Below are 15727 nucleotides of genomic sequence, written 5' to 3'. Positions count from 1 at the left end.
TCTTCAGGGTTCCTCCAAACGGTATACTAGACTAACTAGAGTATCCAACGTGTAGCTCTTCAGCTCCCAAACATGTCTATTTATATACCTGGCCTGCTATAAATGTCTCTCTCTCTGTGTGTGTGTTTGTGCTGTGTGTGTGTGTGTGTGTGTGTGTGTGTGTGTTTGTGCTGTGTGTGTGTGTGTGTGTGTGTGTGTGTGTGTGTGTGTGTGTGTGTGTGTTTGTGCTGTGTGTGTGTGTGTGTGTGTGTGTGTGTGTGTGTGTGTGTGTGTGTGTGTGTGTGTGTGTGTGTGTGTGTGTCACGTCATGTCACGGGGCCATGGCATTCAGGCATAGGCGATTTTAGGCTCTCTCAGCACAGGGGGGGGGGGGGGGGGGGCACAGATTTTTGTTTTAATTATTTTTTTAGGGGTACCAAACACATTTGAGGGGGGGGGGGGGGGGGGGCTGATAATAGCCTACAATATCTGGGTACACATCTGTGAGAACTCAATGGCTAAGTTAATAGAATATAAAACAACTAAATATGGAAGACAAGTACGTATTTGTCTAGACACTATGATTTATTTACTCATTTTGGAGCATACTATAGCCAATAGGCCTATCTCACAGCATTTCCCCGCCCCCTTTTGTTGATAGTGGTGTTATTTTTTTTGCGGTCCATAGGCTTCCATGTTAAAAGAGGTATTTTCACAAGCCACAAACTACCGCTTTGTAAAGGTAAGGTTTATTCTACTTATTTGAGTTGTTATACCATTGTGTTTTCTTCATATTATTATCGGTCTTTGACATTTTAACATTAGGAAATGTACTTAGATTCTCCAGAGAAAAAAAGTGGTAATGCCTAATGTTAAGTGACACCACTATCTACCGGAAGTGGGCGTGGAAAGGGGGCTGTGAGATAGGCCTATCAGCATGTGAAGTCATGTCAATGTCAATCATGTAATGTTGCAAAACTGTTGAAAATATTAATGCGTATAAATGAGTATGAAGTTACAATTGACAATAACTTATTTTTTTTCTTTAGCCACCAGCATTCAGGACAGCAGCTGTGTTGATTTTGTCGACTAATACTATGACAAAAAATTTTCTTTAACTACCATTTTTCACTGATGAAAACTAAATGAAAACTAAGCCATGACTAAAACTATAAGACTAAATATATGGACAATTTCATCAACAAATACAAACTAAGCTAAAATGTTAGGAAAGGACTTTCACGCTGTGACGCGTTGTGAGCTTGTAGATCTGCTATTTTCAGCAAGTGCAAAATCAGTCATTATGCCGGCATCAAGGCACACCAAAATTCATTTTAGTCGACTAAATGAACTGCAGATTTAGTCGACTAAAATCGCATATTTAGTCGACTAAAACTAGACTTAAAAAACATTTCAGGTGACTAAAATACGAGTAAAACTAAATGAAGTTTCATTCCAAAGACTAAAACTAAAATAGAAATGTCCTGCCAAAAACAACACTGCAGGACAGCACCTGGCTTTAACCCACCAGGGGTGGAAAGTATACAATTTTGAGGTATTTGTATACTTTACTTGAGTATTTACAATTTCTATACTGCTTTTAATTCAACTCCACTATATCTCACTCAGATCTAAATATTGTACTTTTATTCCACTACATTTATTTGAACACTTTTTAGTTACTTTGTAGATTTCGATTAATATTGTAAAAAATACATGATTAAAAGGGTTGGTTCAGATTTTTGGACTTAAAGCTGTAGGAAATACTTTCCAAGTTGCCATTAATATAGTTAAAAACAACACTATAAAAAGGCATACACGTGAAATATATAAGGTTTACATTTACAAATAAAAACCAAGACAAATGTATAAACAATCTAAAAAGCCGTTTACAATTTACATATTATTATTGTGGGCATCTTGTATTTACTCGTTTTGCCCACACGAGGGCGACAAAAGACCGTTGAACAACAAAAACAGATCAACCAAGAAGTCAGTTCTTCCCAAGTGCTGCATGTGTAAACAAACATACATGAACAGTCATGATGATTCACTGATGATTATTAATTCATTTGGAAAACAAACATGGAGCCGCAGAAACGTCGTGTTGTTGTGGCTGCCGTGTCCGTGGGCATGCTGTATTTAGAGGCCGAACAGGAGGCTGCCACAATGAGGGAGAGGAAAGAGCCAGGATGAGGTGGAGGAGAAGGCAGAGGAGGAATGCCATGTTGGCCTGGCTGGCCTGCCTCTCTGAATCTGATGAAGAACTAGAAACAGAAGTAAGAGATGTTGAAGTAAGTTGAGCTAATATAATGCTAAGAGAAGTTGAAGTAAGTTGAGCTAATATAATGCTCAACATATAATGCTGTATGTGTGTGTGTGCGCGCGCGCGTGTGTGCGAGAGAACTGAACGAACACACACGCACGCACGCACGCACACACACACACACACACACACACACACACACACACACACACACACACACAAGGCTTAATTAATGTGTGATGAAATATAAACCTGTAGGATATAAACTATAAAGTGTGGGAAATGTAATTTATAGTCAAAACCACATATCTCATATTTATGAAATATGAATTATTAGAGGGATACATTTCATTTTTCTTTCCTTCTCTCATCTTTGTTTTTAGTTTTTTTTTGCAGGGGCATGTAATTAAGATTTGTCTTCCAACTGCTCCTTTCCTTTTCATGGAATATGTAAAAAAGTAAAGGGTAAAATGAATATAATCATGTAAAACCATAAATGTAATGAAATTAAATTAACTTAAATGAAAGCTACGATAGATACTAGTCAGTAGGCGGGCCCTAGACCGGATATGAACACTGGGGCCACAGCCAATAGAAACCCATGGTGACGCAAGACACCGGGTCGTGACGTCACGCCGGGGTTTTCGACCAATCGACTCGTAGGAGCCACAAAAAAACCGAAATCTCGCTCGGTCATGTTGTCCGAGATAACGCGAGATCTCCTTGTATGTGTGTGTGTTCTCTCAGTGCTAGCTTTAGCTAACCAGCTAACTGTTGAGGAGCAACAGAAAAGAAGACATTTAGATATCAGGTAACCGCAATTAAACTAATTAACAAGCACACACGTTAACAGACATTAATATGTGTTCAGTAAACGTCCAAGAGTGTGTGTGTTTAATGTAAATAGCGTCTAAGAGGAGAGGTGGGAGTTAATGTTAGCAGGCTTTGTTTTGGTCAGGAAAGAGCAGGCTGCACTGTTGTGTTTTTATCTGAAGGCCACACGCACACACACACACACGCACACACACACACACGCACACAACAGCAGCACTGAAGTTCCGGTGTGTGTGTGTGTGTGTGTGTGTGTGTGTGTGTGTGTGTGTTGTTGAAATGACCGGCTGATCATCATCATCATCATGTTATAATAATTAAACACACACTGTGTGTGTGTGTGTGTGTGTGTGTGTGTGTGTGTGTGTGTGTCTCTCAACCAAAACGTTGCGTTTCTGATGAGGAAACCCACCCCTTTCCCCCTCTCACTGTATATGTTTCGTTTCCCTTTTTTTACCTCCTTTATGATGAATTCCTGTTCTGTTTTTTTTTGCTTTTGTACGTCTCTAAATGTTTTGATGAATTGAACAAGGTGGACCCTCTTGTAAACAAGTGTAATGCTTTATTGGGTCGTCCAGTCACAGTTAACTTTGTATTGAGTTGTGCTTGAAATGTACTGCAATTCTGTTAATAAATATTTCAATCAATCAATCAAGCATAGCATTGAATATGTGTCTGCTATAGACACAAGACATACTGAAATGTTTGATTTGATAAATGAAAATAGTATTTCCCAGAATGTAGAATGGGTACATTTCAATACGAAAGCACAATTAAGTCAATACAAAAACTGCTACTTTGAGGACGAAAACCATGATCAGTCTTGTCATTGTCTTCTAAATAGTTGAGTTTCTGTTCTGGGTGCGTTTTGTTATGTCACTGAATTGTTATACATTTGTTATCATTATAGAAGTAAGTAAATGCTTTTTTTTTAAAAATCAGTTAGGTTTGCAGTCTTGTTTTGAGCTTGCGTTCTGTAGTGTAGGTGTTTGTTTGTGCGTGTCCTGTTCTGTGCACATTGAAATTGTCTAAAGTAGCAGATCTACAAGCTCACAATGTGTCACATAATTGCAACACATAAGCTTGTAGATGATCTATTTTTTGCAATATCTAAACCCAATTTTAAGTGAATATAATAAGGGTATAATATGTCGTGATTTCGGTTGACAAAACTAAGGGCGATGATAACGAGTGAGTGATGTTTCAACTAGATGACACCCAGGCGTCTGTGTCACTGTCACACGACAAGTTCAGAAGTTTAACACACACGCGCACGGCCGCACGCACGCACGCACGCACGCACACACAGTATTGGACAGTGTCGTGTTCAGAAGATATGAGACGAGGACAAGAACAGCATGGATAGGATTAGGAACAGACCGTGCATCTCGTATAATCGTGTCGTGCACAGAGACAGACAGACAAGACAGACGTCAGTCAGTCTGTCTGATATTAAGTAGTCGATGCTGGTCACTGACCGTATCGAGTGCATCAATGTGTGTGTGTGTACTGCAGTGTTGTTTTTGGCAGCACATTTTGATTTTAGTTTTTAGTCATTAGTCTCTTGAATAGCTTTAATTTAGTTTTAGTCACATTTTAGTCACCTGGAATGTTTTAGTGTTTGGTCTAGTTTTAGTCGACTACATATCATAAGATTTTAGTCGACTAAATCTACAGTTGATTTGGTCGACTACATTTTATTTTGGCGGGCCTTGATGCCGTCGTAATGACTGATTTTACACTTGCTGAAAATAGCCGATCTACAAGCTCACAACGCGGCGCGCTGCGACGCGTTGTGAGCTTGTAGATCGGCTATTTTCAGCATGCAACCAAGTTTAAAATGACTTATACTGGATCTCTTGTCCACTAGTCCCTTCCTAACGTTTTAGTCTAGTTTTTATTTGTTGACGAAATTGTCAGTATATTTAGTCTTAGTTTTAGTCACCATAGCTTAGTTTTCATGTAGTTTCCATTTAGTTTTCGTCAGTGAAAAACAACACTGGTGTACTGTACTACTGTGTCAAGCAGATGAAAGGTCTCATAATTCATCACACTATGTAATATATGATTAATAACACATCTGCCCTCACACACTGTCTGAAATATTACATGTTTACATTTCTCATCAGTAACGTGTAGCATTATCTGTCCGACTCAATTTGCAACACTAGATTGCGCTTTGATGACATTAAGTCATCAAAACACAGCATATAGTTGCTAGTAGCATCCAGATTCCCCAGCCAAATATTCTTTACATCAATCAGCTGCTCAGAATTCACCACGAGCCGCTGATATATTAATATATGATTAATAACACATCTGCCCTCACACACTGTCAACTGAAATATGACATGTTTGTCATCAGTAACGTGTAGCATTATCTGTCCGACTCCGATTACACACGCATGTTGTACACTAGCCGCAATTTGCAACACTAGATGTTTTTATAATGGGTTGAATCTAGAGTTGCAACGCCCAATGATCCAAATAAAAAAGTCAGATCTGATTGCATTAAATGACATTAAACGTGCCAACAATGGAAACCTTGAATTATCCTCTTCCAATCACACTCAAACATTACTTGGCATTATAGTTTATTAAACAAAACACGATTAATATAAATTGGGGGTCCCAGAGATAGAAATGCCATTAAATGGGGGTCCGCACTCCGCAGGGCTAATTAGTGTCAATTTGGGGGTCCTTGACATGGAAAAAGTTTGGGAACCACTGCACTAGGACACCTCCAGAATGAGGTCTGTCTGTCTGTCTGTCTGTCTGTCTGTCTGTCTGTCTGTCCACAGGACACCTCCAGAATGAGGTCTGTCTGTCTGTCTGTCTGTCCACAGGACACCTCCAGAATGAGTTATGTCTGTCTGTCTGTCCACAGGACACCTCCAGAATGAGTTATGTCTGTCTGTCTGTCCACAGGACACCTCCAGAATGAGTTATGTCTGTCTGTCTGTCCACAGGACACCTCCAGAATGAGTTATGTCTGTCTGTCCACAGGACACCTCCAGAATGAGTTATGTCTGTCTGTCTGTCCACAGGACACCTCCAGAATGAGTTATGCGGACAAGCCGGAGGACATAACCAGGGAGGAGTGGATGGACAAGCTGAACAATGTCCACATCCAGAGAGCGGACATGAACCGGCTCATCATGAACTACCTGGTGACAGGTGCAGTGATTGATTGATTGATTGACTGATTGCTTTTCTTAACCCATTTAGACCTGAGGACGATTCTATGAATGAATTCAAATTTTTTTCTGAGAACCTTTATGTTTCTATGTCAATGGTTCTCAAACATTTTCATGTCAAGGACCCCTAGAATTATCTGTATTTGGCCGCCGACCCCCATCTGAAAATATGTAGTTCCAGGGACCCCCCCCCCCCCTCCAGAAGCAAAGGTTTGAGTTAAAAACATTCGCTCTGAAAGAATATATATTCAAAGATTTGCGCCACATTTTCACGATTCTTCAAAAATAGCAGACCTACAAGCTAGTGCCGCGCTACGAGCTTGTAGATCTGCTATTTTTCAATAGCTAAAGTATAACGTAATGCTTTAAAACACCAAAAGGGCGTTCCCGCCCCAAAATGGGTTAAATTTAAACGGCACAGTACGACATTTATGCGAAAAGGATAACGCACAAAAGCCCTGGGGATTTGTTTCCATTGTGGTCTCATGCTGCAGTGACGCAGAGAGCCTGCATCCTGCGTCCTTATCACTGAATTGAGGAAAGGATGCAATCGTGTCACGCTCCGGGCGTCCTCCTGGGATGCAATACTGTACTCGGTACTGTACTCTTAACGTCGTTGAAGTACAGTAGGACTCATAAAATGTCCCCGGGACCCATCTAAATTCTAAAAGACCCCCCCCCCTATTTACATCACTGAGTGCATACTGACTTTATTTATATGGTTATATATATATATATATATATATATTCTGTCTGATTTTATTTCATGCTTTCTATCTTCTTGTCTTTTCACGTCAGACAATAGTGTATAAATCAACATGTTCCTGGGCCTCTTCTGGATCAGGGTGCACTTGAAATCCTTGAAACTATAGGGGTGATATCCGATCTCCGATTATTTGCAGGGTCATATCTGCCGATACCGATTCTGACCGACTTTGATATTATACAGAGGACCACAATGCCTATAGGCCTATAGGGGCTTATTGGCCCAAAGCCTGTTGATAAAGTATTCAATCAGTCAATAAATAGCCTGAATGAGATGAGTACACAAATTAAAATTAAATTAAATGTGAAGTTTATTTAAGATTTCACATGATATTTGATTTGGCTTTTGTTCTAGACTAGGAGAGGTACTAGACACTTGATTTATATTGAACTCGTTGATTGATTATTTTGCTGGTGAAAACCGAATAAATAATCTGTATTATTTTGAGACCATTCCGATACCGATATGGCATTTTTATGACCGATTCTGATTATGCTACCGATTATATCGCGCATCCCTACTTGAACGTGTCGCCGCGGCCCACAGACGGATGGGTCCATTTTCAAGATTTTCAAGCGTTTTGGCATTTCCTTTAAAACCCATTTTGGGGCGTTTGGTGTTTTAAGCATTATGTTATACTTTAGCTATTGAAAAATAGCAGATCTACAAGCTCATAGCGTGGCACCGAGTGGCGCACTACGAGCTTGTAGATCTGCTATTTTTTTTTTAAATCTTGAAAATGTGGTCTTTCTTTGAATATATATTCTTTCTGTGGGGGGGGGGGGGGGGGGGGGGTCCCTGGAACAACATATTTTCAGATGGGGGTCGGCGGCCAATTACATATAATCTTCGGGGTCCTTTGACATGAAAATGTTTGAAACGACATTTTGTAGAATCGTCGTTTTGTAGAATCGTCCTCAGGTCGAAACGGCTTAACGACGGCTTTCATTTTATCTTTAAAACCCCCAGAGGGCTTCAAGGAAGCAGCGGAGAAGTTCTGCATGGAGTCGGGCATCGAGCCCAGCGTGGACCTGGACTCCCTGGACGAGCGGATAAAGATCCGAGAGATGATCCTGAAGGGTCAGATCCAGGAGGCCATCGCCCTCATCAACAGCCTGCACCCCGAGCTGCTGGACACCAACCGCTACCTCTACTTCCACCTGCAGGTAGTCTCGCGTTGCCAGACTGTTTCCTCTCGCAATTTACAAATGCTTCTGTCATACAGTCGGAAGCTCTGATCATGAGTCAAATATAAATGCTTCCGTCATACAGTCTGGAGCAACGGAAGCTCTGATCATGAGTCAAATATAAATGCTTCCGTCATACAGTCTGGAGCAACGGAAGCTCTGATCATGAGTCAAATATAAACGCTTCCGTCATACAGTCTGGAGCAACGGAAGATCTGATCATGAGTCAAATATAAATGCTTCCGTCATACAGTCTGGAGCAACGGAAGCTCTGATCATGAGTCAAATATAAACGCTTCCGTCAGACAGTCTGGAGCAACGGAAGCTCTGATCATGAGTCAAATATAAATGCTTCCGTCATACAGTCTGGAGCAGCGGAAGCTCTGATCATGAGTCAAATATAAATGCTTCCGTCATACAGTCTGGAGCAACAGAAGCTCTGATCATGAGTCAAATATAAATGCTTCCGTCATACAGTCTGGAGCAACAGAAGCTCTGATCACGAGTCAAATATAAATGCTTCTGTCATACAGTCTGGAGCAACGGAAGCTCTGATCATGAGTCAAATATAAATGCTTCCGTCATACAGTCTGGAGCAACGGAAGCTCTGATCATGAGTCAAATATAAATGCTTCCGTCATACAGTCTGGAGCAACGGAAGCTCTGATCATCAGCAAAATATAAATGCTTCCGTCATACAGTCTGGAGCAACGGAAGCTCTGATCACGAGTCAAATATACAGCGGAAGTGGAGCCTCCTCCCACTTCCGTTTCGTCTTTACAGTCGCCCAAATGTATCCTAATATAAATAGAAATCATCTAAGCATATATAGCTTGCTTATTAGCAGAAATGAGGAAAAAAATTAAATGTAAAGATATTTTAAAATATATTTTCGTTCTAGACTCTATATAGCATTCGGAGATTGTGGAATAGTTGTCTGGCTACACGAGACTAACCTGCAGGGTAACGTACGTCATGCGGTACTGCAGGCTTCTCTCTCCCAGAAAACATGGTGACTGACTTATTGTGTACTTATTCATGTGATCTTAACCCGCGAAAACCGAAAGCATCTTTATGTTGCGTTCACACAGGAAGATACAAAGATACAGTTCATTGTCAATGGAAGCCAGCGACATGAAGATACAAAGATACATCCGACGTTTGTAGCTGCTGAAAATGCCACAACAGCTACAAAAAAAAGGTTGAGCTAGTTTCAACTTCAGCTACAAATATGGTGTAGCTTTGCATCTGCGTTAGATTATAGTGTTGGCTATTCAAAAAAATAGCAGATCTACTGAGCTTGTTCGTCTGCTTATTTTTTTTTAAACTACTGATTTTAGAAGGCATGCATAGGAATCTTATTTTAGAGGTGCAGTAAGTGATGTGTTTTGTTTGTTAACACATTTTGTGCCCAAAACGTCTGTGGACGTCCTGGGTATTACCGCACGTGCATAGCCCAAGACGTCTGTGGACGTCTTTGGAAGAAAAAAAATCAGAAAAATCAAAACACTTTTTTTTCCTTTTTTTTAACAGGTGGTGCCAAAGTTTGTGTTTTCGCCATTGAGAATGCATTTGGCGTTTAAATTAAATAACTCAGAAACTATAAAACATTTCAAAGTAAAAAGTTCCAGCATGTGTCTCCATAGTCAGCTGAATTATACAAAATGTGAATGGATTTTCTAGGTGAAAGTGATTTTGGGCAGTTTTGCGTGGGCTCTCAATGTGTTAAAATTGGTAGAAATGTGGTTGGTCTCTGATACGAAAGGGAACTGATTAGTTGGATGAACTCTTGCAGCCCTAAATTACCACATTGATTGGCTCTCTCTCTCCACCACTGCAAACAGCAACAGCACCTGATCGAGCTGATTCGCCTTCGGGAGACGGAGGCGGCGCTGGAGTTCGCCCAGTCGCAGCTGGCGGAGCAGGGCGAGGAGAGCCGCGAGTGTCTGACGGAGATGGAGAGAACGCTGGCGCTGCTGGCCTTCGACAACCCCGAGGACTCACCGTTCGGAGACCTGCTCAACATGATGCAGAGACAGAAGGTTTGTTTAACGCATTTTGGGGCGGGAACCCCCTTTTGGCGTTTTAAGCATTATGTTATGCTTTAGTTGTTGAGAAATAGCAGATCTACAAGTTCATAGCACGGCACCGAGTGCCGCACTATGAACTTGTAGGTCTGCTACTTTTGAAAAAATGTGAAAATGTGGCGCAAATCTTTGATTATATATTCTTTCAGAGCGAACGTTTTAAACTCAAATCTTTGCTTCTGGGGCGTCCCTGGAACAACATATTTTCAGATCGGGGTCTATAAATACAGATCATTCTGGGGGCCCTTGACATGAAAAAGGTTGAATACCACTGACATAGAAACATAGGTTTTTCAGAAAACTTTTAGGATTTAGAAGACATTTTTTAAGAATCCTCGGGTCTAAATGGGTTAATGTCCTCTGGAAGGAGCCGGACACCATAGAACGACGGATTGTGATATGTGACTCTTTTTGATACAGAGACAGTCATGGCGGCAAGACTCAAATTGTTCAAGAGATGAGAAAAACTGATTTGTTTTTTATCCAAAATGAGTTAATAGCACAGGCAGACTCTTCACATACTAACTAGAGCATGTCTGAAATAAATGTCAGAGCTGAAATCGACATGTAAATATGATTAAATTAAATGCTTAAACATGTAGCTATAGGTGTAATGTTAGAGTCCATAGAAGTGAACCTTTCAAGCCTGTTTTCTCAACTCGCTGTTTCTCTGCAAGACATTACTCTATAAGCCATATCTCCAAAACTGGTGGGCCAAACTGTACAACCAATATGTCAATTTGAAGCTATGATTCCCTGCTTTCATATGACATGAAAAAAAACAAAAATCCCTCAGTCAAATTTGCCCACATTTTTAGAATCGTCCTTGGATCTAAAAATTTCTTTTTGCCTTTGGTCCTCCTCAGGTGTGGAGTGAGGTGAACCAGTCGGTGCTGGACTACGAGAACAGGGAGTCCACCCCCAAGCTGGCTAAGCTGCTGAAGCTGCTGCTGTGGGCGCAGAACGAGCTGGACCAGAAGAAGGTCAAGTACCCCAAAATGACCGACCTCAGCAAAGGGACCATCGAGGACCCCAAGTGAACAGACAAGGAGTTTGGGGGCTATACGATATCTGCCACGGCATTGGTTCTCAAAACTTTTCTCCCACGACGTCAAGGACCACCCTAATTGATATTGGCCGTGGGACCCCCCCCCACCAGAAGAGAAGATTTATGTAAAAAATATTATCAACATTTTCCCCCCCAAAAAATAGCAGATGTACAAGCTTGCAGCGTGGCACAACGTGACGCTCTGTGAGCTTGTAGATCTGCTGTTTTTTTTTGTGGTTTTTTTGGACAGCCAACGGTGTAAATGCATCAACTAAGTGGTGATTGTGATGCTCTATTAACTCATTTAGCTGGGGGACCCCCATGGAACGCCCCACCCCCCCTGTGGGGGTCCCCGAACCCCACTTTGAGAACCACTGCACAGTGCAGGCATGGGACACACTTCTTCATTTATCTACACAGACTCATAACATTATTTACAACCTTTTTTGGTAAGGGTTGCTTTTTTCTTTTTCTTCTTTTTTTTTTTTTTTGCGCGTTACTTTGATAACGTAGAGAATGTGCAAAACGGATTGTTCACCCACCCTTTCAAATATGTTCAAACCCCGGCCCTGAAACAATGACAACCATATACAAACCATTGGGATTATTATTATTATTATTTTTTTTTGAGTGACACATTTTCATTTCTTTTATGTTTATTACGATACAGTTTAACGTTTAAAGGTGATGTATTGTTAGTATAATTTTGTTAAATAAGTGTTAAATACTAGTTCTATATTCCCATAGTAATCATCACTATTGAGTTTTGAGTTTGTTTGTTCGGTACTAAACGCAGTAGGACTCTCCCCAGCTCTTCAGTAAACGGAAAAATGCATTTTCAGGTCGGGAGAACTCATAATACAGATTTGAAATTGGACATAATGAAACATGATGAATCGGTCAGAAGTGGAACACGAGTTGATGAATCATATTTGTGGTTGTAAAGAGTTGCAGAGATGGAGACCACTGTTACTTAACAAACAGCGGTGATTACTATCAGAATATAGAGACATAGGGCTCCATTTTCGTCACCGTTAAACCCCTTATCCCTAAACTTCTTTGCCTTTTTCTTTTACTATTTTACAAAACATGTCAATGTAGATTGGCTAGTATTCAAAATAGTAAAAAAAAAGTTTAGGGATAAGGGGTTTAGTGGTGACGAAAATGGAGCCCTTAACCTTTTAACAAACAAGACGTTTTAAAAAACAAAACAAACAATACTTTGCACCATCATTTAAAGCCCAAACCACATCAAAGGGTCGGGTCGGGACAAAACGGTTTTTAAGGTCAACTACACCAATGCAACTTATTGCAACTCAATGAGTTGCATTGGTGTAGTTGACCTTATAAACACGTTTTGTCCCAAACCGACCCTTTGGTGTGGTTTGGTGCTGGGCTTATATTAGGATAAAAAACAAATGTTACTCTTTTGCATATTTCAGTCACACTATACATTTTTTCTTGTCCACTTGGCAGGGAAAGTAGACATGGGAAGCTGTGAATAAGGCCTAAATTAGGCTCTCACTTTTATGTAGCGTGTGTGCGCCGTAAAACCCCCCCGGAGTGTTAAAACCGCTTTGCTCGAGAGCGTGCACAAATTACTGGTATTTGTACACGCTCGAGAGTATATCGGCACAAATTACTGGTATTTGTACATGCTCTAGAGTGTATCTGCACAAATTACTGGTATTTGTACATGCTCTAGAGTGTATCTGCACAAATTACTGGTATTTGTACACGCTCGAGAGTATATCTGCACAAATTACTGGTATTTGTACATGCTCGAGAGTGTATCTGCACAAATTACTGGTATTTGTACACGCTCTAGAGTGTATCTGCACAAATTACTGGTATTTGTACACGCTCGAGAGTATATCTGCACAAATTACTGGTATTTGTACATGCTCGAGAGTGTATCTGCACAAATTACTGGTATTTGTACACGCTCTAGAGTGTATCTGCACAAATGACTGGTATTTGTACACGCTCCAGGGTATATCTGTACAAATTACTGGTATTTGTACATGCTCGAGAGTATATCTGCACAAATTACTGGTATTTGTACACGCTCCAGGGTATATCTGTACAAATTACTGGTATTTGTACATGCTCGAGAGTGTATCTGCACAAATTACTGGTATTTGTACACGCTCGAGAGTATATCTGCACAAATTACTGGCATTTGTACATGCTTGAGAGTATAACTGTACAAATTACTGGTATTTTGTACATGCTCGAGAGTATAACTGTACAAATTACTGGTATTTTGTACACACTCGAGAGTATATCTGTACACTGTCGACCGAACGCCGAGGAGTTTTACCTTGTACACCAGTGGCGTTCAACCCTTTTCATATCGAGGTCTTATTTATTCGACATTTGAGCCACGGACCACCGTTTGATGACATTTAGCCCAAGATCTTAGAATATTTAGTTGTCGCCGGATAAGATTCTGTCCTCAATTTCATGCTGCATTGATGTTGGTACCGATAGGAGAGAGAACGGGCACAAGGTTGATCAAAGATAACAATTCTTCTACATTCTCTTAATGTGTGTAGACTACATTGAGTAATGCAGATGTTTAACAATAATGCAACTTCTTGAGAGCGTAAAATGAATGTTACGCTCTCTCAAGAGTTAAAGTTCTATACGGGTCCATTTGGTTACCCAACTCTCCATCGTTTCACTGCATGGGGACCACCTGGAACCCCCCCCCCCAAGGACCACTGGTTGAGAACCACTGGTGTACACCTATTGATGATATTCACACCGCGGCCATCTTGCCAGCAAGGTGCTATCAAGGTGCAACTTCCCATAGACAGCCCATTCATCCAAACAGAACAGTCCTATCTAATTGTATTAAATAACGTCAAACTCTCCAACATTGCAGCTGTACGGAAAGCTTGAATTATCCTCTTATCTGCAATGTATTTGTTTAATACAAATCCACTGTAGACATGTTATGAGCTACTCCCTGTCAAGAAATTCCTTGCAGATGATGTTTTTCCTTAAGTGCTGGAGTTTGGAAGTGCTCGTTGACTAATCACTCAACAGCCCATGTGTACCACCCGTTTAGAATTTGCGTTGGCAAAGTGCTTCCAAACTCTTGACACATCATCGGCAAGGAATTTCTTGACGGAGAGTAGCTCATAACATGCCTACGGTGGATCCTTATGAAACAAACACATTGCAGATAGTAAGACGATAATTCAAGCTTTTCCGTACAGCTGCAATGTTGGTGAGTTTGACGTCATTTAATACAATTAGATAGGACTGTTCTGATTGGATGAACGGGCTGTCTACGGGAAGTTGCACCTAGGTAGCACCTTGCTGGCAAGATGGCAGCCGTGTGCATATCATCAATAGAGCTTTGCTGTCCGGCTTTGTTTTCGTTTTGTCCGTCTCAATGTGCACTGCCATAAAAATCTACATTTTTATGAAGAAACGTTCAGCATTTGAGTTTACGTTGTGAACCATTCATACTGTTAATAACAATACGGTGAAACAAGATGTGAATACAGACACCACGCCGGCTATGGGACGATCGGGGGCACTATATATACAGATGGTTTATTTACAGGCTATGGGACGAGGACAGTTACAATACAGATGGTTTTATTTACGTGTAATGGAATAAGTAGCTCTTTTTTGGGAAAGATTTGATGTGCTTTACTGATATTATTTTGCAATAAAAATGATTTTCAAAAACGGGCAAATCATATTTTTGTCTGTGGTATTTATTGGTGTGGTTGCAAGCAGACTATAGGCCATTAAATCTAAGATTTGACACAAAATAAATAGAAATAGTAATCGTTCAAGGTTTTTTATGATCCAAATAACATTAAAAGTTAATTAAATTATGGATCATGGTAAATTCAGGGGTTGGAAGTTGGGCCGGGGTACCATTGAAAACCTACGGTATATAAAGGCAACCATTTCAAATTAAAATTATGCTTTTTAACCCATTCTGGACATCAGTGGCGTGCACAGATAGACACTAGGGGGTGCTAGAGCACCCCCTGCCCTTTTGGCAATGTGCCCTTTTGGAAAAAAAAAAGAAAAACTTTTTTTCTTTTTTTTTGGATTTTTCAAAAATAGCAGACCTACAAGCTCGTAGCGCGCCACTCGGTGGCGCGCTATGAGCTTGTAGATCTGCTATTTTTCAATAGCTAAAGCATAACATAATGCTAACACCAAAAGGGGTTCCCGCCCAAAATGGATTAAGGCAACCGGCCGGTTCCACGCGCTGCACAAGGTGCCCTTTTTTAACTTGAGCACCTGCCCCTCTAAATGTCTGTGCACGCCACTGCTGGACATCCTAACATTTTTCAGAAAAACCCATGTTTCTATGTCAGTGGTCCTCAAC

General features: G+C 40.7%; 1 protein-coding gene across 1 annotated transcript; it reads left to right on the top strand.

The window, feature by feature from the left end:
- Positions 1 to 2948: 2948 nt before the first annotated feature.
- LOC306917202 (glucose-induced degradation protein 8-B homolog) lies at positions 2949 to 14997 on the top strand. Its single transcript, XM_079495335.1, has 5 exons — positions 2949 to 3056; positions 6124 to 6253; positions 8009 to 8205; positions 10071 to 10268; positions 11180 to 14997. Exons 2-5 carry the CDS (start codon positions 6136 to 6138, stop codon positions 11351 to 11353), a joined length of 687 nt encoding a protein of 228 aa, XP_079351461.1. The 5' UTR covers positions 2949 to 3056; positions 6124 to 6135; the 3' UTR covers positions 11354 to 14997.
- Positions 14998 to 15727: the final 730 nt, after the last annotated feature.

This window comes from Electrona antarctica (assembly GCF_951216825.1).
Source record: "Electrona antarctica genome assembly, chromosome: 2".
In the NCBI taxonomy this organism is placed as follows: Eukaryota; Metazoa; Chordata; class Actinopteri; order Myctophiformes; family Myctophidae; genus Electrona; species Electrona antarctica.
Note: the sequence above shows the minus strand (reverse complement) of the source record. Positions and strands in the feature narration are given on the sequence as shown.